Source organism: Canis lupus, chromosome 9 (genome assembly GCF_003254725.2).
Source record: "Canis lupus dingo isolate Sandy chromosome 9, ASM325472v2, whole genome shotgun sequence".
Lineage (NCBI taxonomy): Eukaryota > Metazoa > Chordata > Mammalia > Carnivora > Canidae > Canis > Canis lupus.
The window spans coordinates 42,518,566-42,542,541 of record NC_064251.1 but is presented as its reverse complement, the minus strand read 5'-3'; the positions used below and the strand labels follow the sequence as shown (position 1 = coordinate 42,542,541).

Sequence of the window (23,976 nt, the reverse complement as noted above, 5' to 3'; positions counted from 1 at the left end):
GAAAAAGCAGACCAGAGCCTGGTTCCTGAGAGTCCCCATCTGTAGCTCCCTGCAGCATGCTGAGCTGTGAGGGAACCTGGCTCTAGGTGGAGTTACATCGGCTCTGATTCCTTGCCTGTGCAGGGAGAAGCATGGGTTTGGGAACAGTGAAGTCTGAGTCTTAGCTCTGCCAGAAACATACCAAACGGCCAGTTGACCAATACGTTTCCATCAACCTCTCCTAGTATAGGAGAGGCTAGAACTCACCTTTCTCCAGCCCACAGGGGGAAAGGCACTAGCATTCTTGAGCACCTGCTTGTAGTATATCTTCTGACACCTCAAAGGCTTTCTGGACACTTCCATGTCACAGATTGGGAAACTAGGACACAGGTCACCCAGCCTGTGGAGAGAGGACCCAGGTCTCCAGAACCAAAGTCCATTCCTTCTTCCCCACCAGGGTGTGGTTATAAAAGATCAGGCCTCCAAAATACCCTGGTTACATTTTAACATGAATCCTAAGAAGTCCCCGAACCCCTTAGTCTGGGCTTGGGATGCAGAGCTAAGAGCTAATCCCTAGTCTCAAAGGGATCAAGCCTGGGGCCAGAGCCAGCTTTTTAGGGACATCCTAAAGGACACGTCAGGATGGACCTGTGCTGGGGGAGTGGCAGGGAGGGGTTAGGAAGGGGCCATTTCAGGTAGAGGAAACAGCTAGAGGTGGCCTGGAGTCCCAGCTTAAGGCCCTGGGACTTTGGATGTCATTTTTTTTTTTAAGATTTTATCTATCTATCTATCTATCTATCTATCTATCTATCTATCTATCTATTTATTTATGAGAGCCAGAGAGCCAGAGACACAGGCAGAGGGAGAAGCAGGCTCCCTGCAGGGAGCCCGATGCAGGACTCCATCCCAGGACCTGGGGATTATGGCCTGAGCCAAAGGCAGACACTCAACCACTGAGCCACCCAGGTGTCCCTGGAAGTCGTTCTTGACTGTAGATGTCTTTGGCCAGTGTTCTCAGCCTGTACCAAGTAATTGCTCACGCTTGGGTCACTCCACAGACCAATTCTGATCCCTGGGGGTGGGGCGTGGGCATCTGCAGAGGCCACACCTTTGGTGTGTATTCTTACTGCTTTTGCTTGTTTCTGGCCCCTGAGTGCTGAGGCTGGCCTTGGGGCTGCCTTGCCCAGAGTCTCCTTAGCCCCTCTGTCGTGGGGTACTGGGTCGCTGCTGAGTCTCTGACCTGCCTCTCCTGTTCCCTCCAGCTCATGGAAGCCCTAAAGGAACAGGAGGAGATCAACTTCCGGCTGAGGCAGTACATGGACAAGATTATCCTGGCCATCCTGGACCACAACCCCTCCATCCTTGAGATCAAACACTGAGATAAGGGCTGGCTGCGGCACGGCCTCAGGGACCCTCAGACCCCCAGACCTGCCTGAGGATGCGGCCCCAGCCGGGCCTCACACACACACCGGAAATGTATCTCTGGCCACCCTGTCCTGTGTGCCGGTGTGTATGCGGGGAAGCCGTGCACACAGCAAGGGCTGAACGTGGGGCCGTGGCCGTGGAGGACCTCTGTGCGGTCGCTATCCGTGCATTCTGTGGTCCCTGCGCAAGGACAGACAGTACTGGTGGTGGGAAGGACAGGGTCTGCTATCAGGAGCTGCTGTGATCACGAGAACTGGAAGATTGTGTTTCAGATACTGGATAAAAATGATTCTACCTCTGGGGATAAGGATTAAATCACACGCTAGTGAGACAGGCTCTTTCACCCCACCGCTGTTCCCTCTGGGAGTGGGAGCAGATTGATGATTTTTTCTAGGAGCTGGAATGCCCAACAGCTGCATCCTCCCCAACCTCTTCGGCCACCTCTGAAGCCTAGGTGCTCAGGCTCTGAAAGGAGGAAGGGGCCCTCCCAGAGCCCCTCCCAGGCTGGCAGCCCCCCGTGATGCTTGTGCTCTGTGTGTCCAAAGGACTCGGGCCTACAGAGGAGCTGGCGTGGGGCGACCTTCGTTCTAAGGGTTCTTGGCATTTTGAGAGTTCCCCATACACTTCCCCATCCCTACTTCACCTACCTCTTTCTGTTTGATTTTTAAGACCGTGAAAAATAAGCAGCACTTCACTTGGGTGTACGATGAAGGGATTAAAAGGAAGGAGACAGGCTGGGGGCCAAGGGTGTCTCAAGCACGTATTGGCATTGGGCATCCAAAGACTTGCTTTTCAGGGAGGAGCGTGCTCCCATCCCTGTTCCGTCTCCTTCCCTCTGGCTGCATTTTCCCAGGAGCCCGCAGGTACTGGTGGGCTGGGAGTGGGCCCTGCTTTCCAACTCCCGTTCTCCACGTGGCCTGGGGACAGCAGGCCTCAGCCTAGGATTTTTGGATTCTGAGCTCTGGGCTTGGCTCAGCTGGATAGCAAGGTCCCCGCGTTCCAGCACCGTTCAAAAACACTCTTGCATTCCAATCTCTGCCAGGAGAGGGGTGCTGGCGAGAGACACAGTTGGGGTCAGACATTTTAGGGAAACCTTAGTCTTCCATCCTCCTGACATGTGCTGGAAAGGCACACTCTGGATTTTTAATGTGATCTTTTGTTCTAGGCAGCTGGGAGTAGATATGGTACTTTGAGTTTTACTTTGAGTTTGTCTCAGTTGTATATGGCTTGTCATTCATTTCTTTAGTCCAAACATGTATGAACTACGTGTAGATAAATATGAATGGTCTTATATCTCCCCCCCACCCCCGCTGCAGTTTCGTGTTGTCTTCAGCAACTCTAGTGTAAAAAGGAAGGTTTAGGCATGTTGGGGAGGGGCATGGAAGGGTGTGCACAGAGAAGAGAGGACAGGAGAGGGTGAGAAGGGGCTTGGGGTCTTGGGTATGTATGTACCCTGTTCACAAAGGTAGGGATTGGCCAGGACCGATCTTCGTTCCATTCCACTCAACCTCTGCTTTTGTTGGCTTGTGTGATTTCTGCTTAAGCATATGTTTGGGATTTGTTCCATGCTACAGATAATGGGGCTGCCTTGGTCTGATCCAGGACTTTGGGGCCACCTACCCCAGGAAGACTAGGGCAAGGGATCAGTCTTCTAAGAGTCTCTCAAGCCCCTAGGATGCTGGTCCCCTTGGGCTCTTCCAGGGGTCTGAGGAGCAGCAGTAGAAAGAAGGCCAAGAGGAGTGGATTTCTTGAGAATATGCTAATAGTAGAGAATGGTACCGAATTGAAGGGAAAGAAGGACCTATCATGACTTGGCTTTGGTCTGGATTTTACTTTGGAAGGAGTCCTACAGAGGCCAGCCAGATCAAGGTCCTCAAGGTCCATGGGGGACTCGCCCCAGGGGTGAACATTTTATACATAAAACTTTATATGTCCTTTAGCTGCACTGGTATGGAATTCCAGAGAAGGTCCCAGAGGCCTGGGTTACACAGTCCCTATGTGGGAGGGAGTTTCTGCTTTGTTGCGGAAAAGGTGGGCTGACAATGTTTTGCTGCCTCCTTCCTGAAGGGGGCACCACAGGACCAGCCTCCCCCAGGAAGCCGGCATCTGAACCGCCCCAAGGGGACCTGGTGCTGTGCATGGGATCTCTGGAAGACCGCCGACTTTAAAATGAGGCCTGGGTTACATGGACTTTGTCTCAAGTTAAATCCAACTTTCTGGAGCCAAAATCATCTTCTAAAACCTAGGCTAATTGGCTTTTAAAGTGTCTTTAGCTGCCCTTCCATGCAGGAAAACAAGCCCCAACGGAGGCACATGGCCCCAGGGCCCCAGCCCCATGGCCCCAGCGCCCCAGCCCCATGGCCCCAGCAGGGGTTCCAGAGCGCCCTAACTGGGGGCAGGTGGGGCCGACCCCTCCCCCCCCCAGTGCTTCCCCCTCCTCTGCATGTTGTCCACGTGAAAGTTCTGCACTTGCCCCTCGGCCCGGGAGCCGCTGGGTTGGACACACGACGCCCAGCTCCCTGTGCATTCTGGCAAACGGAAGCTAACTCCCTGTAGAAGTTACGTTCCACGCAATGCTTGGGACACGCTCAAAATGGGGAGATTTTAAAATTCTGCCACCTGGGCCAAATCCCCAGAGGTTCTGATGCCAGTGGTGTGGGGGCGTGGCCCAGGTATTTGGAAAGGTTAAAGAGCTCCCCAGGTGATTATAATTTAACTGGGTGCCTGGGTAGGGGGGATGCGCTTTGTGTTTTGTTTTTGCTGAATCTGGCAACTCTACCAAGTAGGGATTCGTAGTGACTCTTCCGAGGTTTAGGGGGGTTTCGGGGGCACAGGAAGGGGGGTTCTGCAACAGACCCAATGTCTTACACAGCACTTGGCCATCCTTACATCCAACTGGAAGGCAGAGAAAATTTGCAGAATCAGTGAGTGAGCTTTGGTCAAGTCAGACAAATTATTTTTTGAGTTTTTCCCTTGTCAGAGGGAGATTGCTTTATTTTGACTTTATTTCTGACTTATTGCAAACCTCTTACAGAGCCCAAGAACCTCCCAAAGCACTTGGACCTGAAACAGTGGTTTTCAGCTTGGGCTGTGCATCGGGATAACCTGGGGAGGCTTGGGAACTGTGCTGACTGGGCCGAACCGCTGGCTGCCCGGCCCCAAGATTCCAATTTAATCAATGTGGGGGTAGCCCAGGCATCCAGATGTTCAGAGAGCTCCCCGGGTCATGCTGATGTGTAGCCCAAGGTTGAGACTGGAAGGTTGCTAGTCAGGGGTAGAGGAAATGGGTGGAACTGCCTGTCTGATTTGTAACCGAGGTTCTACCTTAACGGTGGGGTGTCAGTGGCTTTGAAGGGTAGTGAGAAGTGGGTGGATCCCTCACCCCGGATGGGAGGCCAGGTGCCTTCAGGAACTGGTGTATCCAGTTGTTCTCACCAGCCTGGGGGTTAGCCAACCTAAGTGGGCCTATTCTGGAGCTGGAGTAGAACAGAGTCAAGGGTCAGGGAGGGGTTGTCCCCCTGAAAGCAGCCCCAGAAACATTTACTTGCACGGCTGAGCAGGAGGGGACACTGGCTTTTTGGGTTTTGTCTCTGACTGGTTTTCAGGCTGGGTGGATGAGTATCACCCCCCGCTCCTCCACTATTAGTAGCCAAACCAGCATCCCCGTCCGTGTCCTGGAGGCTCCGGGCACTACTCTGCTGGCAAGTCTGGTTCCTGCCCCAGTCGGGTCCTGGTGGTCAGGAGGGCACAGTGTAGGTGTTTTTGTTTCAATGAGGAACTTAATAACCAGCAGGGGCCAGTGGGGCCTGGCGGCTCAGGAAGAAATTAAGCTCACTTTTTGTGCTCTTGGGTATGTGTGTTCAATGCATTAGCAGATTTAAACCCAAAAGCAGGGTAAGTTTCCTCAGCAGTTTCCATGCTGAGGAAAGGACTGTTCGGCTGGCAGATCCATAGCGACTCTTTTAAAAAGAGCTAAAGAGGGTTTTAGGTTGAGTGTCGGCATCCTCACTGGTGTTCCCCCTTTGGGACTAGGGCAGCCCTGTTAGGGTGATGCTTCAGGCTGATGGAGACAGATCGGCCTGCTGAGGGACCACGTACCCCCAGATGACAAGCAATTTCCTTCCCCCTGCTGACCTTAGGGACCTTCTGGGCCTGCCCTACCCACACAGCAGAACAGCTCTAAGGCCCTTCTGCCACTCTCTGCTGCCTACATGAGAAAATCAGCTGTCCTCTGGAAAGGTTTCTAAAAGTATAGACCCTGGTGAAGTGTGATGCTATAGGATGTCGGTACCCCTGTCTCATAGGCTCCTTCTCTGTCTCTGTGGCTGTAAGGGAGTGCTGTCTGCCCCGAGCAGGAGGGTGGCTGAGAATGGGATCCCAGGGCCACCCTGTGCAGGATGTGAGTGCTGTTGCCTGGGGTGGGGACTGGGCTTCCTGCCGGGCCCCTGGGTGGGGGTTGGGGGGACTGCACCTCCTGCCAGGCCCCTCTGCTTTGCTGTGCTGCACAGGCCGTGTTTTGTCCGCATGGTTTGGGGTCATTGTCCTTGTGCCTTTTTTCTTCCCTGTCTCCACTATACAGGATTCTCCACGCCCCCCACTGCCCCTTTTCTATATCCTCTCGTTCACCCCGGTCCTCTTGGAGCCCCGTGAGTGTGTACATAGCGTCCCACTTGGTGTCCGCGTGCATCTAGCATGCCCTCCTCCACGCCGGGTGTGCTCCCAGGCCAGGCCTCCCAGCACGTTTATCCACTTGGAGAGGCTCTGCCTCCCGCTCCTCGCTCAGCCTCGCAGACTTGATAACTTTGTACAGAACTCTTTTCATTATGGTCTTAAGCTTGGAGGGCTCGGACCCACTTAGCCCCTCATCTAGCCTGCAGCTAGTTTAGAAGCCTTGCACACCAGAAAAGGGTAACTTTTGTGTCAAGCACCTTCTTCCACACACCTCTTCCTGTATTGGGGTCAACATTTCTAGAAAGCAGAGTGCACCTTCCTAACCATGGGCCCCCGGGCCGGCCGTGCGGGGTCTGCAGCAGTGCCCCAGGCCCTAGAGCAGTGCAGCTCCCCGCACCTGGCACAGGGCTGCTTCAGGACCACCGCCATCCGGTGTCTCGAACAGCTTTGGACTCCAGGTGGGAAGAAAGAAGAGGCTGCTTGCTGCTCCCCCGGCCCATCCCATCGTTAACAACTGCCGAGCTCTTCCTCCTCCGCCCAAGGTGCTCAGACCCGAGTGCCATTAACTCCCGGACTGCTGACTGGCCTGCCCTGGGACCGGCGTTGTTGAGGACTTGCCTCGGCTCCCTTTGTCCCAGCTCTTCCTGCTGTCTTGGCTGGATCCCCCGGGGCCCAGATGGGATAAGCTGTGCGTGTGGCCTCCTGGCCAAGGGTTGGTGGGTTGGTTAGATGGCTTTGACTCCGTGGGATTCCACTTGAGTCTTCCCCTAGGAGCCTCCATCTGGAAGCAGGCTTAACTTTGGGGCTGGGGTGAGCCCTCCACCTCCAGGCCCTAGGGGAGGGAGGGAGGGGGGAGGCCCAAAGCTGTGTCCCAGGGCCTCAAGCGCTCTGCCTCCTACCTGCTTCTAGCCAAAAAGGAGCAGGCTCTCAGAGGCAGACTCCTTCAGGAACTCTAATGTACAGACCAAGGTGTAAATAAACAGTTTGCTTTTCTTGCCTGACTTGATGATGAATTTCTGTGGCTGGGGGAGGGAGGGTAGAAGAGATGAGACCTGGTTCCAGGGCTCCTGGGGGACAGAGTTGTCTCGAGGGCCTGGGTGGCTGGTGCTGTCCTCCAGGTGCAGGGCACAGCAGGGGGTCACCCCACAGACCCTCTTTTTTAGCCGGCTGTCTCTAGGAGAGGAGCTGTGGGTCCCAGAAGCCCCCCTAACACCACCAGGTCACCCACAGGGCTATGACATTCAGAAACTTTGTCTTTGCTCCGATCATGTTCCCTTTCCCAGCAAGGGACCCCCAGAGGGTCTCAGCTTGTTCTGGTCACTGGTATGGGGATCCACTGCCATCTTCCTCCATGTCTGCCACCCTGACTCCCCTGGGTCCCACGCCCAAGTCCTCCCCCTCAAACTTGGTTTCAGATCCATTTGATGGCACAAGTCCTGCAAAGCCCTAGAGCATCAAGGTGACGCCAGGTTGAGTGGCCCAGACCCCCAGATTTCTGCCCTCTCTCTGGGAGTCCAGGTGTGGGGAAGGGATTCACAGCTTCCCCAGGCCCAGCACCTAGAGATGGCCCAGACCCTCAGGACAGGCAGGACCAGGTCCCCCCACCCCCCACCAACTCAGTGGATGGATGTGGCCTTGCCCGGACATCACTTCCCGATGCTGGGAACTTGCTGTCCTGGATGTCTGTTCCCTCCAGCTTTCTAATGTGCCTTTTTCCTTCCTGACTTGAGTTGCCAGATCATGTGAATGAAAATACAGGATGCGCAATTTAATTCTGACTTTCACGTAATTTTTCAGTGTAAATATGTCCCACGCAAAACTTAAAGATTATTCATTGCCTATCTGAAATTCAAATTTAACTGGGCATCTTGCATTTTATCTGGCAACCCTATTCTCAACCCTTTCCAGGACCCTCCTGCTGCCACAGGCAGGTTTCTCCAGGTCTGGAGCACTTGCCTTGTGCCCAGTTTCAGAAACAGATGTCTTCTTAGTTTGCCACTACTTTTTTTTGAGCCTGGTTCTGCCTTCCCCACCCAGCCATCCACAAGCAACCACTGGCCTCTCCAGGAGCTGCTAGCCCCTTCGTGGCTTTGTCTTCACACAGCCATCTTCTCTCTGTGTATCTCTGTCCAAATGTCACTGTTATACAGACACCAGACCTTGGATTAGGGTCCACCCTGACCCAGGATGACCTCGTCTTAACTTGCTTATATCTGCAAACATCCTATTTCCTAACAAGGCTACATTCACAGGTACCAGGGCTTAAGACTTCCACATCTTTTAGGGGGACACGATTCAACTCAGTTTGCCATTCTGGAGAGAGGTGGAAGCAAGCACTGCTGTGTGTGTAGGTCTTGCCCTCTGTGCAGGTACATTCCCTGCTCACCTGTCTTGGAGAGCCATTCCTGCGTCTTCGCGGTTTCAGACAACATCGTCCCTACGCCCCCTAGAGGTCACACAGTTCCTGCAAAGGGTTCATTGCCAGATCCCAAACTCACTAGGCCCTTACATTTAGAGCCTTTTATTTCTTTTTTTGTTTATTTTTAAAGATTTTATTTATTCACCAGCGAGAGAGAGAGAGCAAGAGCATGAGCAGGGGGGAGGGGCAGAGGGAAGGGGAGAAGCAGACTCCCGGCTGGGATCCCAACTGGGGCTCCATCCCAGGACCTAGAGATCATGACCTGAGCTGAAGGCAGACATCCAACCAGCTGAGCCACCCAGGAACCCCCAATTAGAGCCTTTTAGAGTGGTCTGGGCCCAGGCCAAAGTCTCCTGAATGGGTAAAAAAATGCCTGGGTCTGAAATCACTCAACCAACCAATTTAATCTACTGAGCGCCACTGTGTGTGCCAAGGTCTGTGTTAGGCACTGGGGTTGGTACAGAAAAGACAGCAGAGGCTTATGTCCTCCTCAGGGAAGGAGAGCCACAGCTGACTCCAGGTGATGAGCAGCATTGTGGGAAAGCTCTGGGGGGCTGGCGGACTGCAGGAGCGAGGTGCAAGGAAATTGAGGTCAGTTGGGGATCAGGGACAGCTTTCCCGAGGAGGGGTTATTTCAGGGGAACCCTGGAGGACTGGAGGACCTCCAGGGGGAGGCTGCTAGAAAGCACAGCCCTTTCAGGGTACTCTGGCTTGGAGGGGGGACTGGTGAGGTGATGCAAAGCCTGGCGGGCCAAGGGCAGATCTCGTGTTCATCCGTGAAGCAATGGTTTCATCAGCGCCTAATAGATGCATGGTGTAAGGCTAGGTGCGGAGTTTTGACACTGAGCAAAACAGATCAGCTCCTCCCCCTCGTGGCACAGGCTGCCTCTGGAATGTGAGAATGGGAGGTTCTCAATCCTGGCTGCATATTTGAATAACCTGGGGGGGGGGGTGTGTGTGTGAAAACCTCCAGGATATAGGCCCCAGCCCAGCAGTTTGGAATCAGGTGGTAAGGGGCGGGCTGGACACGCGGGTTTTTCCAAAGCCCCTCGGGTGATTCTAGAGTGTAGGCGGGTGTGACCGTCACTGGTGTGTAATCCTCGCAGAGATCATTTGAGGAGTCCACCGAAGCCAGCAGGAGGCGGAGGCCAGGTGAGGGAGGCCGGGAGGACCCAGGGAGGGAACAGCAGGTGAAGAGGCCTAGTGGGTGGAGAGCAGGGCTGGAAGGATCTTAAGCCCGGGAGCGGCGCCGGGCTAGGCCGCAGCCTGAGAGGAGGGGAGAGAAGGCAGCGGGACTCAGGGAGGATCTGCGGCGTTTGTGGCTTGTTTGCTGAGTGGGATGAGGATTTGGAACTGCCAGTGGTCAGGGGTCCTCTGGGCAAGGGAGCCGGGCTTCTCACAGCCTTGCGGGGAGGGTCTACTCCAGCCCGCCTGTCTCCAGGAAACGACTAAGCTATTGGCGAAGGCGGGCAAAGCTACCCCCGCAGGCAGCTCCTGGCTTTCAGGCCCGCGAGGGGGTCCCCTGGGGGAGGGCGGGGGCGGGGGGCCCCGCAGGTGCAGCACCAGCCACTGCCGCCGACCCGGAGACCCGTGGCCGGCAGGGGGCGCTCGCTGCAGGACGAGGCGTGTTCTCCTTGGGTCAGGCCCCTGGCTGTGAGTCCTCGGATTCTCCAGCCCTGGGGAGGCGGGATTTGGCACCATCCCTCCCCTGTCACTGTGCCTAAGGCAGTGCGTGGCCCGCAGGAGGCAACGGCGAGGTAGTTCCTGTTGGCTTCCATGTACGTAGGCCTTACCCTGTGCCGGAGCTTGGTGTGCCCTGGGTCATTTGATCCTCAACCACCGCGGGGTGGGCGGCAGTGTTATCCCCATTTTACAGATGAGGAAACTGAGCCACTACAGGTGACCCAACTCGCTACAAGTCACCCAGGGTTCACACCCAGGCAACTGGTTAGGGGTACAGTCATCCCAAAGCAGGAGTCAGGACTAGCCCGAGGAGGTAGTTGCTCAGAGCAGGGAGGCGTCTCTTCAGGGAGAGGCTTCAGGGACAAAGGAGGACACGTGTGGAGCCCTGGACCCTGAGCCAGCTCTCCGTGAGCGGAGCAGCTCTGAGGAGCACTGTGGGAGGAGTGTGTGGGGGTGGGAAACTTGTATGCCCTAGGATGGTTGTTTCCCTGCAGCTCAGCCTGGCTAGCCAGGCTCTACCTCACAGTAGGCTGAGGGTCACAATTGCAAGCCCCCCCTGGGGCAAGGTTATGGCCAGGAAGGCCAGAGCCAGCTTCAAACCAGTCCTTCCAAAAGATAACCAAATGGCTGGGCTGGGGCTGTAGGAAGTTCCCCTCACTCTCCTGCCATCCCCAGTTTGGCCCTGGCTTTCACTCCAAGCTCTTTGACATTGGGTTCTGATTTGGGCTCCATTGCATTGATGTGGTCTCTGGGTTTAAAAAAAGGAAAAATGCTAGAGCTCCTGAAAGGCCCAAACTTAGAGGGTGAGGGTGCTGAAGTCTGAGCATGCTTTCTCCAGCCTGTTTGACGGCACTAAGCCCGGGGGAACCTGTGATCCTCAACCCCTGCATTCTAGCCCACCTGGCCCCTCTGCCCCACTTGGCTTTCCCAGTTTATCCAGTCCAGTAGGTCATCCCCAGACCAAGTGCTGGCATCGGTTGATCCCTGGCATTGTCTGGGCCAGACCTCGGTACTCTGGCTTGCAGTTGTGAGTAGGAGCATGTTCTGGGGGGCCAGGGGGGAGGAGTGCTGTGAATGTCAACTCCAGAGGCAGTCAGGGCCAGAAGGAGATGGAGAGAGGATCTAGTCTAACCTGTCCCAGTAGGGAGCCCCCAAGAGGAGTCTGATTTTTGAAGTTGGGCTGGAGACAAAGGACATCCACCTCCTACCCTCTGGCATCCTCTGTCGTATCCAGCCCCAGGACTGAGCACCAATCAGTGTTTATACCCAGAGTCACAGTCAGTGAATGACAGGGGTGGTAAAGTCTCCAAAGATAGCCACCAAGGATTTACTCCCTCCCAGGTGCAGGCCTCTCCCCTGCTGAGGGGTGGAGCTCACTTCCCCTCCTCCTGACTTTGGGCTGGCCCCGTGACTACTTTGATCAATAGGTAGAAAAATGCATCATTTGTGGTGGAAGTGATATCCTGGGACTTCTCAGCTCTGGCCCTAAAAGGCCATGAGGAAACTTCTGTCTTCTTCCTCCCAAGATGCATGCTCCTGGAGGCCCAGCTGCCACACTGAGGAAGCCCAAGCCACCACATGGTAAACGGAGGGCCCAACCCAATAGCCCCAGTGAAGTGCCCATCTCATAAGGGAGGCCATCCCAACACCTTGAGCCAACTACAGACTACGCACAACTGCCTGGCCAACCCCCAGAACCTGAAAAGGATCTTGTTTTAAGCCTCTATGTTTTGAGGTGGATAGCTACACAGCAACAGATGCGTGGAACAGCATGTCTTAGGGAGTTTGCTCTCCTGAGACCGCGCTCACAAGATCTGTCTTCCCCCAAAAGGAATCCACCCAAGCATCTTGAGGAATGACTTGGTCCGTAAGTCCTCTGACCTCACCCAGGTAGACATCTGACTCTGCAGGAGCCCCATGGAGAAGCCAGAGAGTCCGAGACCGTAGGCTCACGTTCCGGGAAAGAACAAGTCCCAAGGGCTGGAGGTGCAGAGTGGTGGTGCTAAGGCTCCTGCATGTTTGGGGGCTTCTGAGGTGGCTTGATTTTATTCAGCCCTTGATCCACCTGTGAGCCCTCCTGACTCCTTTAAAGTCCACAGCCACCTCGAAACATCTTGCTAAGAGTGAAAGCCCCACTGGGGTTCCTGGGTGGCTCAGTGAGTCAAGCATCTGACGTCCGCTCGGGTCACGATCCCAGCCAGTATCTAGTCCCCCATCAGGCTTCCCTGCTCAGTGGGGAGTCTGCTTCTCCCTCTGCTCATGTGCAGTCTCTTTCTCAAATAAATAAAATCTTTAAAAAAAAAAAAAGAGTGAACACTCCACCAACAAGTGGAGGAATCTCTTTCTTCCCCTAACCACTGAGAAGGGAGAAGAAAGAGATAAAGACCAAACTGCACCAACCCTAAGTATGAAAAGCAGCCTTAAATTTATTTATTATTTTATTTATTTATTCATGAGAGACCCAGAGAGAGGCAAAGGGAGAAGCAGGCTCCATGCAGGGAGTCCGACATGGGACTCAATCCAGGGTCTCCAGGATCACGCCCTGGGCTGAAGGCAGGAACTCAACCACTGAGCCACCCAGGCGTCCTGAAAAGCAGCCTTAAATTTAAATGTCTACAGGTGTGGCCTTCTACACTCTAAAAAGGTTGCAAGTTGTGTTGACTTTTTCTCCTGTTAGCAGCAGCCTTAAATTTAGAACTTTCGGGCAGGCAAAGGGACCTTGAAACCTGACCACGGGGAAGAGTGTCAGGTTGCTATGAAGGAAAAAAGGTTAAGTGGCATTTCACCTCCCTGCTAACTTTAGCAGTGAATAATGAAGAAGGTGTTCAAATTTTAATTAACGCAGGACTGTGGCTAATAGCTAACCAGCTCTCCCGTTTTGTAGCTAAAGAAATTGAGGTTAGCAGCCCACTGAAGGGACACTGGGCATGGCCCCTCCCACATTCATCCAGCACCAGTTTTTTTTTTTTTTTAACATTTTATTTATTTATTCATGAGAGACACTGAGGCAGAGACAATAGGCAGAGGGAGAAGCAGACTCCCTGTGGGGAGCCTGATGTGGGACTCGATCCCAGAACCCCAGGATCCCAGGACCCCCAGGATCACGAGCTGAGCCAAAGGCAGATGCTTAACCACTGAGCCACCCAGGTGCCCACCACGCCACTTTTAACCCTGCCATGCAAATAACCCCCAGCCCACAAACCCAGAACCAAAGAGCATGGTAGTTGTGTGCAACCTGCTGTATCAGTGGACTCTTCTTGCTAGGTAACAAACCAGCCTCAAAACATAGTGGCTTGCAACAGAAGCCATTCATTATTTTCACATGGCAGGGTGGCAATTCCCCTGAGGGGTCCCCTGAGCCTGGGCTCGCTCACGTAGCTGCATTCAGCTGGAGTGTCAGCTGGGCTAGAGGGCTCAAGATGGGGGCACCGACGTGTGTAGCAGGCGGTGCTGGCTTTCAGCTGGGAGACTCCTTATGGCCTCTCATCCTCCATCAACTACACTGCCTTCTTGATACAGGGTGGGGGTGGGGGTTCGGGACAAGGCTCTAAGATATCACAGGAAGAAGCTGCAAGGTCTCTTGAGACCCAAGCTTTGGGTATTTACTCAACATCACTTTGGCCACATTCTACTAGTCCAGGCAAGCCTGGACTGCTGTATGGTTTGCTTATTTAAGAATGGAAGCTCCAGCACATGACGAGATGAGCACTGGGTGTTATACTATATGTCGGCAAATTGAATTTAAATTAACAACAACAAAAAAAGAATGGAAGCTCCATGAGGGCTGGGAGCTGTGCTGCTCAGTTCACTGCTATAGCTCCAGCACTGAGAACAGGGTCTAGCACGTAGTAGGTGCTCAGTGAAGATTTGTGGAAGGAATGAATGACAGGATGCTCTTTCTACTGTGCTAGGTGGAGGTAGGGATGGCCTGATTTTTGCGACTTAGGGAGCCCTGTGTTCTGGAACCAGCTCCCAACCTTTTGGCTAAGTTTCACAGCATGTTTGACAATACAAAAGCTCAATATTAAAAATGGTACCTAAGTTTAGAAAACAGAAGTTAGACCATGTACTTATAGCTGCTCACTCGTGGAGGGAGACAAAACCAGGCTCCTAAGCCTACCAGCTAAGAAGTGGACCTGAACAGACCCAGAATGACCCCACCAAGGAATAACCCCAGTGCAGTCCAGGATTGGCTGTGACTCACACAGTAGGGGGTCAGAGAGCAAAGAATGTATGAGTTATCCACTGTTCTCCTTTTAGGGTTTATTTTTTTAAGGTGCTTTTATAAAATAGACTACTTTTTAGAGCAGTTTCAAGTACACTGCTAAAGTGAGTGAGAATTCCCATGCTATTCCCTCCTCCATGCACAGCTTCCCTATCAGTATCCTGCACCAGAGTAGTACATTTTACAGTCAATGAAATGATCCACTTACAAGAATGTGGGAAATGCTCATCCTATGATGGTGAGAAAAATCAGGACACCATGAAATATACAAATGTGAAAATATGAGTCTGACTCTTAACTGTTATACATATGCGATTTCATCAAATTCACCAATTAAAAAGTTATTTCATGTGCCATCAAAAAGGGAAAAATACTAACAATTAATTATAAGACTCCAACTAATCAGTTGTCATTCTAATTTCTAATTTGTTAAAATATCAGAAATGGTGTTGGGAAAGCTGGACATCTAAAAGCAAAAGAATGAAGACAGATGCTTGCCTTATTCCACATACAAAAATTAACTCAAAATGGACAAAAGACTTAAACATAAGACCTGACTGTTATAGCTCTTAGAAAAAAAAAAAAAAATAGGGGAAAAACTCCATGACATTGAAGTTGGCAATGACTCCTCAGATAGGATACCAGAAGCACAGGCAACAAAAACAGACAAACGGGAATGACTACACCAAACTTAAAACTTCTGCACTGGGATCCCTGGGTGGCGCAGCGGTTTAGCGTCTGCCTTTGGCCCAGGGCGCGATCCTGGACACCCAGGATCGAATCCCACGTCAGGCTCCTGGTGCATGGAGCCTGCTTCTCCCTCTGCCTCTCTCTCTCTCTCTCTCTCTCTCTCTGTGTGACTATCATAAATAAAAAAAACAAATTAAAAAAAAAAAAACTTCTGCACTGCAAAGGAAACAATCAATAGAGTGACAAATCAACCCACAGAATGGGAGAAACTATTAGTCAACCATATATCTGATAAGAGGTTAATATCTTAGAATATACAAAGAATATACAAAGAACTCTTACAACCCATCAAAAAATTTGGCAAAGGACTTGCTCGAATAAACATTTCTTCAATGATACACAAATGGCCAAAAAGCATATGAAAATATGCTCAACATCACAACCAGGAAAATGCAAATCCAACCACAATGAGATATTATTGCATACTTATTAAGATGATCACTATATAGAAAAAAAAAAGATGAAATGAGCACTGGGTGTTATACTATATGCTGGCAAATTGAATTTAAATAAAATTTAAGAAAAAAGTACGGCACAGATGTGAGGAAGTTTGTTTTGTTTTTAAAGATTCTATTTATTTATTCATGAGAGACACAGAGAAAGGCAGAGACATAGGGAGGGAGAAGCAGGCTCTCTATGGAGAGCCTGATGTGGGACTTGATCCCAGGACCCCAGATCATGACCTGAGCCAAAGGCTCAACCACTGAGCCACCCACAGCTGCTGAGCCACCCACGTGCTCCAGATTTGAGGAAATCTGAACCCTTACATACCGTTGGTGGGAATGTAATTTTGGTGTAACCACTATGGAAAATAATATGGAGGTTCCCCGAAAAAATTAAAAACAGAACAGCAATCCCTCTTCTGGGTTATGTATGTAAAAGAACTGAAGGCATATTTCCATACCCGTGTTCCCTGCAGTATAATTCACAATAGCAAAGAGGTCCAAGAAGGGAAATACGTGCTCATTGAGGAATGAATGGATTGAAAACCAGCGAGATCTTACTGAGCTTTAAAAAAATAGGAAATCACGTCATGTGACAACATGGGTGCACCTCGAGTACATTATGCAAAGTGAAATAAGCCAGTAACAAAAAGATAAATACTGTAGGACCCCCACCTATGAGAGTTCTCCTGAGCAGCCAAACTCTAAAGCAGTAAGTGGAATGGTGGTTGCCAGGGCCTGGGGAGCGGCTGAGGAAGGGGAGTCACTTCCTGTTCAGTGGGTAGAGTTTCAATAAAAGTTCCATGTGTTGCACAGCAATGTCCAGAGAGCGGACACTACGTTTCTAAATGGTCAAGATGGTAAATTTTATGTTTAGCACACGCAACAGCTTTCCTAGGTTTCCCCAAACCTCCACCACCTATACTTTTTTAAAAGTGCTATAAAAAAGCAAGAATGACTTTGGCATTGGCGGGATCTGTGACCCTCACCCCACGCCGGCGCTGGCCTGCAGGAGGGCTGGAGGCTGGCAGGTGGCCGCGCCCCGCCCCGGGAAGAGGCCTGTCTCCCACCTGCCTCTCCGGGAGCAGACCCCGTGGCCACAGGCCAAATGAGGTCAGAGGGACCTGATTTCCTTTAAAAAAAAATTTTTTTTTTTTTAAACACAAGGTCTATAAAAACGTTCACAGCATCATATTTTTTTTATTTTTTTAATTTTTATTTATTTATGATAGTCACAGAGAGAGAGAGAGAGAGAGAAACATAGGCAGAGGGAGAAGCAGGCTCCATGCGCCGGGAGCCCGACGTGGGATTCAATCCCGGGCCTCCAGGATGGTGCCCTGGGCCAAAGGCAGGCGCCAAACCGCTGCGCCACCCAGGGATCCCCCCCGTTCACAGCATCATAATAAGCACCCATATTCCCGGCCTTTCAGCTTCTTGCTTCTCATAGAATAGAAACCAAACTTTACCAACAAAGTCCCCTTTGCCCCTGTCCCGGGCCAGTCTCCTTTACGCGTTTCACCCCCTGCGCACGTCCTCGCCTCCAGCGGGCGGCCGGCCCCGGCCCCGGCCCCGGCCCCGCCCCCGCCGCTCTCCCCGCCGCGCCCTCCCGCTCGCAGCGCCCCTCCCTGGGCCCCGCCGCCCCGCCCCGCCCCGCCCCGCCGCGCCCCCCCTTCCTCCGCCGGGCAGCCCGGGGACCCGTCTCCGTGGGCGGCCGCGGAGCTTCCTCCCGGGCAGGGCCGCCTCGCCTACAGAGCGCCTCGGCGGAGTGTCCCGGGCCAGGGCGCGGCGCGAACGAGCCGGAAGGAGCCCGCAGGAGCCGAGGTCGCCTCCCCTCGCCCCGGAGCGCCGCCCGCTCCGCCCGCCCCGCCCGCCGCCCCCCGCGCCCCGCACGTTTCTGCGCGGCCCGGCCCGAGCCCCCGGCGCCGCCCGCCGAACCTGCGGCCGCACCGCACCGACCCGGCCCGGCTCGCGCGCGTTCGCGGCCTGGGCTCCCAGCGAAGCCCCGGCGGGCCTCTGCCCCGGTCTCCCCGGAAGGCGCGCCGCGAGTTCGGGTCCCGCTGCAGCCAGGAGGCCGGTGCCCGGCCCGCGCCCGCAGCCGCCCCAGAGCCGGGCAGAGCGGGTCCCGGCGGGCGGCCCGGGGGGCGGGGCGGGGCGGGGCGGGGGCGGGGGCGGCCCGGGGGGCGGGGCGGGGCGGCCCGGGGGCGGGGCGGGGGCGGGGCCTCGCCCTTCCCGCGCCTGCGCCGCCTACCCTCCACTGAGAGCTTCCACCGCTCGCTCGGCTGTCAGGCGCGGTGGCCAAGTGGTAAGGCGTCGGTCTCGTAAACCGAAGATCGCGGGTTCGAACCCCGTCCGTGCCTGGGGCTGGAGGTTGGGGTTTGGCGGTGGGGCGCTGCGGTCCCCACGTGCGCCGTCCCTTAACTGCGCGGTATGTTTTTACTTTTCAGCTTGTATTCGGGCGCCCTCGGTCCCTCCCCTCCCCGAGGCCGCGCAGTCGCTCGCGCAGAGCGGGCCAAGGCGCCCGGGCTCTCGGGGCCCCTCGTGTCCCCGCAGCCCCGCCCGCCCTGCCGCACCCCCCCCCCCCCCCCCCAGACTCTCCTGGGATCCCTGTGGAGCCGCTGCGGGCCCGGGGAAGGCCCACGCTCTGATGTCTCCGGTGGGGGAGGGGGCGGCCTGGTGTCGCGGGGGTTGCGTGTCTTAGGGTGGCAGAACTTCCCAGAAAGCACGTTGGAATTTCTGGAGCGGTGTTTTCTGGTTTGCGTGTGTTCCTTGAAAGGCGAGTCCACCTGTGCCTACTGCCCGCACTGTTGCCTAGGAAGCCGGCCGCGTCGCTAGACTGACTGGTAGGCGCCTAGCCCTTCCCCGGCCCTCGTGAAATCACGGTGTGAGTCTGGTGCCTGCCTGTGTGATCCTTTCAGTCTGGCCCCCAGCTGGTTATGACACTCCCCAAGTCATCTCTAGGATAATCAGCCCAATTTAATATGACTCGATGTTGAGGGCCTCTCATTCCTGAATCATTCTAGTCTGTCCCCTTCTTTAATTGCGATCCTCAGCACTGAAGATACTTTACTCCAGAGAGAGTTTTGTGGATGGAACTTCGCCCCCCTCATTCCACATCCCATATTTCTGTTAATATGACCCCAAATCACGTTACCTTTCCAGAGGCCCCACTGCACCGTTAACGATGGGGAGCTTCAGGTGGATTGAATGTCAGCAGAGTCTCTGAGGTGATGCATGGAGTTATCAGAAGACAGGATGTGGGGCTCAGGGAGCAGGGAAATCTATTGATTTTTTTCCCTCAGGCTCCAGTAAATGGAAGAAATGCTCTTGGCTTTTGAAGGGAATGCTGAGCTAAGGATTCAGTGTTATCAGGGACTTGTTAGTAAATGCAAATTGAGACAGATTCCAGATATTCAGAAATAGGAAGAGGAAAGGTCCCAAACTATTGGATATTGCCTTGAATCTTATCCCTTCAGTTGGATTCCTGATGAGAAGAAACTGCAAGGTTAGGTATTGGGTTTCCTGTAGCAGCTGGAGCAGAGAATTTCACCCTTGCAGAGGTGGGGCGATGAACCAAGCTGAAATTAATAAAAGAGGGTTGAGGTACAGAAGATGTCAACATACAGATGTTGGAGGAAACGGGACTCCAGGGGTAAAGGACCAGAGACAAAGGTCAAGGATGCGACCCAGGTTAAGGTGGGCGAGGAAAGGAGGAGCAGTTTCAAGTACCAGGGTGAGAATGGGAGCAGAGTTCTTGTGGTTACCTTGAGAGCCCATGGGTATCTACACTCACCTGTGGTCGGTCACTGGCTTAGAGAGTGGGGTGCTGGGCAGCAAGAGATACCTGTGTCGGGTTTATGCCCTGACCTCTATTAAATCACTAACACACCCTGGACCTCAGCTTAGCTGCAACCTTCAAAAGTTGAAAGAGATGTTTCCTAAATACCTTGCGGCCTGAAATTCTGTTTCTCCCTCGGAGCCCAGACCTTGGAGAAGTCAGAGGACCTCAAGCTGTCCCGCCCATCTCTCTCATGGCTGCCAAGTGGTGACAAATAGTAGTCCCTTTCACGGTGGGGCCTGGTCATCCTGACCTCATGAGAAGGTCCATATGACCCTGGCTCCCCCACCCAGAGAGGGACAGTCAGTGCTCCCTGATGGGCAAGACGAGAGCGGCAAAGGCCCCCATTCCTATAGCCTGCCTCCTACTCTAGTTGTGACGTGCAGCCCTGAAGAGACTACTCCAGAAACGGTTCCCTTGACTGTCAGTTTTCCCTTGCTCAGACCTCCTCCCAGTTGCTCCCTCCCAGGATCTAGAACAGAACACAGGGCCTCTGGCCTTCTAGTTTGAGAGCCACGTCGGCAGGCAGCCATTTGTGGGCAGCTGAAACCTCCAGGATATTTTTAAAAACATACACTACTTTAGGTCAGGCCTCTTCCTTCCTGTACATAAATATTATTATTTAACTTAAAAGCACAATTTGGCAAGTGTATCTATTTTGCCTCCTGCTGTCAGTTTGAATCCAATATTCCAGCCTAGAGAGAGGGATTTTTAAATCTTTCATTGTACAATAAAACACAGATTCGAGAGCCACACATCAGGTTAGTGTCTTAATGAATTATAAGAAGAATACCACTCAGGTCAGAGAACTTGGCCAGGCACCCCAGAAATCTCTTTTATGTGCCCCCTGCTCTCAATCACAACCTGCCCCCACAGCCAGAAGTAATGATACTCCCTAGTTAGTGATTATTTTCTTGCATTTTTACGCATCAGCTAGTTGTACATCTTTATAGTCTATAATTTAACTTTGCTCATCTTTTTTTTTTTTTTAAAGATTTTATTTTTTTACTCATGAGAGACACACAGAGAGAGGCAGAGACACCGGCAGAGGGAGAAGCAGGCTCCCTGCAGAGATCCTGATGCGGGATACGGGACTCAGGACTCGATCCCGGGACCTTGGGATCATGACCTGAGCCCCAGGCACATGCTCAACCACTGAGCCACCCAGGCATCCCCAACTTTGTTCATCTTTAAAACTGATCTTTTAAACTCTTTTTTCTTTTCAATCACTAGTATTATCTTCTTTCCCTTTCACTTCTTGCAATGTATCAGTTGAGGAATCTTGCCTGTTTGACCTGTCGGGTTTCCCATAGTCTGGGCTTTGCTAACTGGTAACGTTTGGTGCAGTTAAACAAGCTCCTCTGTCCTTGGTATGTCCTGCAGATCAACAGCTATATCCAGACACTGGATCAGAGTCAGGTTCCAGGTCTTTGGCAAAATGCAGGTATAACCCCGTGTGAGAAACCTCTGATTCCCGCAGGTAATAAGTGACTCAGCTTCTTGTCTAGGACCTCTCTGTAGTCTCACACCATGGCTGGGAGGCCCCTTAGGGCTGGGACAGTGTCTCACTTATGCCTGGGTTTTTAGCACCTGGTATAGAGGAGCCCTGGCATAAGTGGGGTCCCTGTTTGGAGGGTTGGGGACGTCTTCCCTGATGGTGATGTTGTGGCTGGGTTCTGGAGGATGAATAGGAATTCGCCAGACCACTGCAAGGTCTTGGGTATTTCTGCCCTCATTCACTCACCTCTGACACTCAAATACCATGAGCTAGGTTGAAGCTCATCAGGCAGGGGTAGGTTTTTCTTTACCTCCTGGCCCCTCTAACCTTGCACATAAAATGAAATTGCAAATTAAGAAACAAAAACAAAGTGAGAATTTATAATAAGCAAATACTAAAGGTCCACCCTCATTCTTGGGGGCAGAAGTTACAAATTTGGAATCATGGCCTGACAGGAATGAAAATGACCATCCAGTCCTCCTATTTTATAGCTATAGAAGCAGTTAAAGAGAGGGAAGTGATTCATTCAAGTTTATCCAGAAAGCTCTAGCTTTTATAATACAGACTAGGCTCTTCCACAGAATGAGCACAAATCTGTTTGGAAATGCCATCCCTGGGTGGCTCAGCGGTTTGGCGCCTGCCTTTGGCCCAGGGCGAGATCCTGGAGGCCTGGGATCGAGTCCCATGTTGGGCTCCCGGCATGGAGCCTGCTTCTCCCTCTGCCTGTGTCTCTGCCTCTCTCTCTCTCTGTGTGTCTTTCATGAATGAATAAATAAATAAAATCTTTAAAAAAAAAAAAAAAAGAAATGCCATCTCCATTATTAATTGACATGTACCCAGGAGATGGCCCATCTCTTTGCCAGTCTGTGAGCCAAGCAGGTACCTTATTTGTCTAATATTCACCCCCAGCAATAGGCAAAGCACATAGGGACAAAATAAGAGGCTTGACCAGACCACTCGGGTTATAGAGGGAGGAACACAGACAAACATGTCCAATGGTTGGAATCCACAGGAGAGTGACTAGTAGCTTTTCTAAACCAAGGGCTCTAACATGGTCCAGGCACTTACCTGCTCATGGAAAGCCTTTCAGAGAGCCCTGGCTGGGACGGCTGGGACCCTGGGCCAGGAGGGCTCCTTGTGTGACCTTACTTCCCACCCTCTCCGCCTCACTCCTTAGGTCACATCCAGAGGGTATAACCCAAGCAGAGTGTCAGACCACCTGCCCCCGCCCTAACCCCCCTCATGCAGAAAAACCGAATCCAGCTTGAAGCACTGCTCTGGCATTACTGCAATATTACTACACCTGGAAAGAATTGACTCCTTTCCGGGGAATGTACTCCTCCGCTGCTGCTTGTGGGCAAGCGTTGTGCCTTCTTGAGTGACCTAGACAGATAAAGGGGCTCTTTATATGTTGGCTGGATGAATGAAAGTCAACGATTTTTTAAAAAGTCAACAACTTCTTTGGAATAGGCAAAGGAATAGGCAAGCCGGGAGAAACCACAGCGAAGATCCTGCTCCAGTTGTGTCAGTGATGACACAGAGGCCGAGAGGCAAAGAATAACTGATTGAAGGTGGCACAGGCACGAGAGACCCCAAATGTTGACAGGACCAAGTGATCCCCGGGATGGCTTCTCGGCAGTAAGGACTTTTGTGCCCAGCCTGTCTTTCTCCTGAGCTGTGGGACTCTCCCCTGTGTCCAAGCCATCTGGGCTGGGAAACAAAATGCATGTAGATTGCCATCTGAACAAACTATGCCGTGCCTTGTGTCAGAGCTCTTTCTGGCTGATGGCAGGAAGCTGGAAAGAAGCCAGCACAGTCGGGACTGGGACGTTGCATCTGATAGGCTGGATGGTCCGGAGGAGGAAGTTGAGCAGAAAGAATGCAGCACGGAGTGACCTTGGGTAAATCATTTCACCTCCGCAAGCCCAGTGTCTGTATCAGTAAATCAGTAAATATCAGTGTCTGTATCCTCTCCACCCCCACCTCCAGCCCCACCACCCCACAGCACTTTATGTGTTGTTAGGGACGTGGCAGGTGTTCATGTACAGGAGTGGAGAATCAATACCGCAACATGAAGTGATATGAAGGTATATGAAATACCTTGCGTGGTTTGGGCTTTGGAGACCACAGTCAATGTTGGCCCATCTGCCCTTGGGGGATGTGGTTCCCCTCTGAGAGTCGACTGGGGAAATCAGTAAGTATTGGAGAGAGTGCCTCTGCGGGGGCTCGGCCCTGGGGGCCCCTGCTGAGGGTTTAGGGTAGTCCAGCCCATCCAATAATAGCAAAGCTAGGTTCTCAGGGCAGTGTAGGCAGGCCTCAAAGGCATTCGGCAAATATTTACTGAGTGTGCATTATATGCCAGGCACTGGGACACAGTAACGTATGAAACAGACAGAAATTCCTACCCCTGTGGAGCCTACATTCTGGCAGGTGGAGGCAAAGATCAGCAAGGAGACACAACATGTACTTAGATGAGCAAAATATGTGGCACATCAGACGGGAAAGGACTGAGTGAAGGGAAAAATGCTAAGTGATGGGGAAGGAGGCTGCTGTTTAAAATAGGTCAGCCAAGGAAGACCTAGGGAAGAATCTAGAACGGGGTGGGGGTGGGGAAACAAGGTCAATGTCTCCAGCTCTCTGGGATTTTGTCCTCAAGGCAGGTGGATCCCTGCCTTGGAGGGAGCCATGGAGATGGATGTGGGCAGGAGTGTCTGGGACCTTAAGAGTGTCCGTGTCACAGCACGCCCTCCCCTCCCCCACCTCCCTCAAGGGCTCCGGCTTGCTAAAGAGCCTAACTCCTAGGGGTCATTTGTGTGGAGGAGCATGCAAAAGGGGCAGAAGCCCGAGCAGGCTTGGAGAAGGCAAAGGCGACGTGAATGGCTCTGGATGTTGGGCTTCTCTGAGCTGTTTCCCTGGAGCAGCTGGTGGAAGGTACGCTGGACCCGGGAGGAACTGGGCAGAGAGGGGCTGGTCTCTGCAGTGACCCTGGCAAGTAATTTCACCTCTAGAATGTGGGCAATAATAATAATACCCACCGAGGGCCAGCGT

The 23,976-nt window shown here is 52.8% G+C and overlaps 1 protein-coding gene and 1 non-coding gene across 4 annotated transcripts in view; both read left to right on the top strand.

The window, feature by feature from the left end:
- Positions 1 to 7,076, top strand: part of RAB11FIP4 (RAB11 family interacting protein 4) — a 117,621-nt gene extending 110,545 nt beyond the window's left edge. For all 3 annotated transcript variants that reach the window (XM_025476470.3, XM_025476471.3, XM_025476473.3), the window contains one exon: positions 1,242 to 7,076. In XM_025476470.3, the coding sequence (XP_025332255.1) occupies positions 1,242 to 1,358 (117 nt within the window). In that variant the 3' untranslated portion in view covers positions 1,359 to 7,076. The remainder of the gene's footprint in view (positions 1 to 1,241) is intronic.
- Positions 7,077 to 17,880: 10,804 nt separating this feature from the next.
- TRNAT-CGU (transfer RNA threonine (anticodon CGU)) lies at positions 17,881 to 17,952 on the top strand. Its single transcript has one exon. It is a non-coding gene; the product is annotated as a tRNA-Thr (tRNA).
- The last annotated feature ends 6,024 nt before the right edge of the window (positions 17,953 to 23,976 follow it).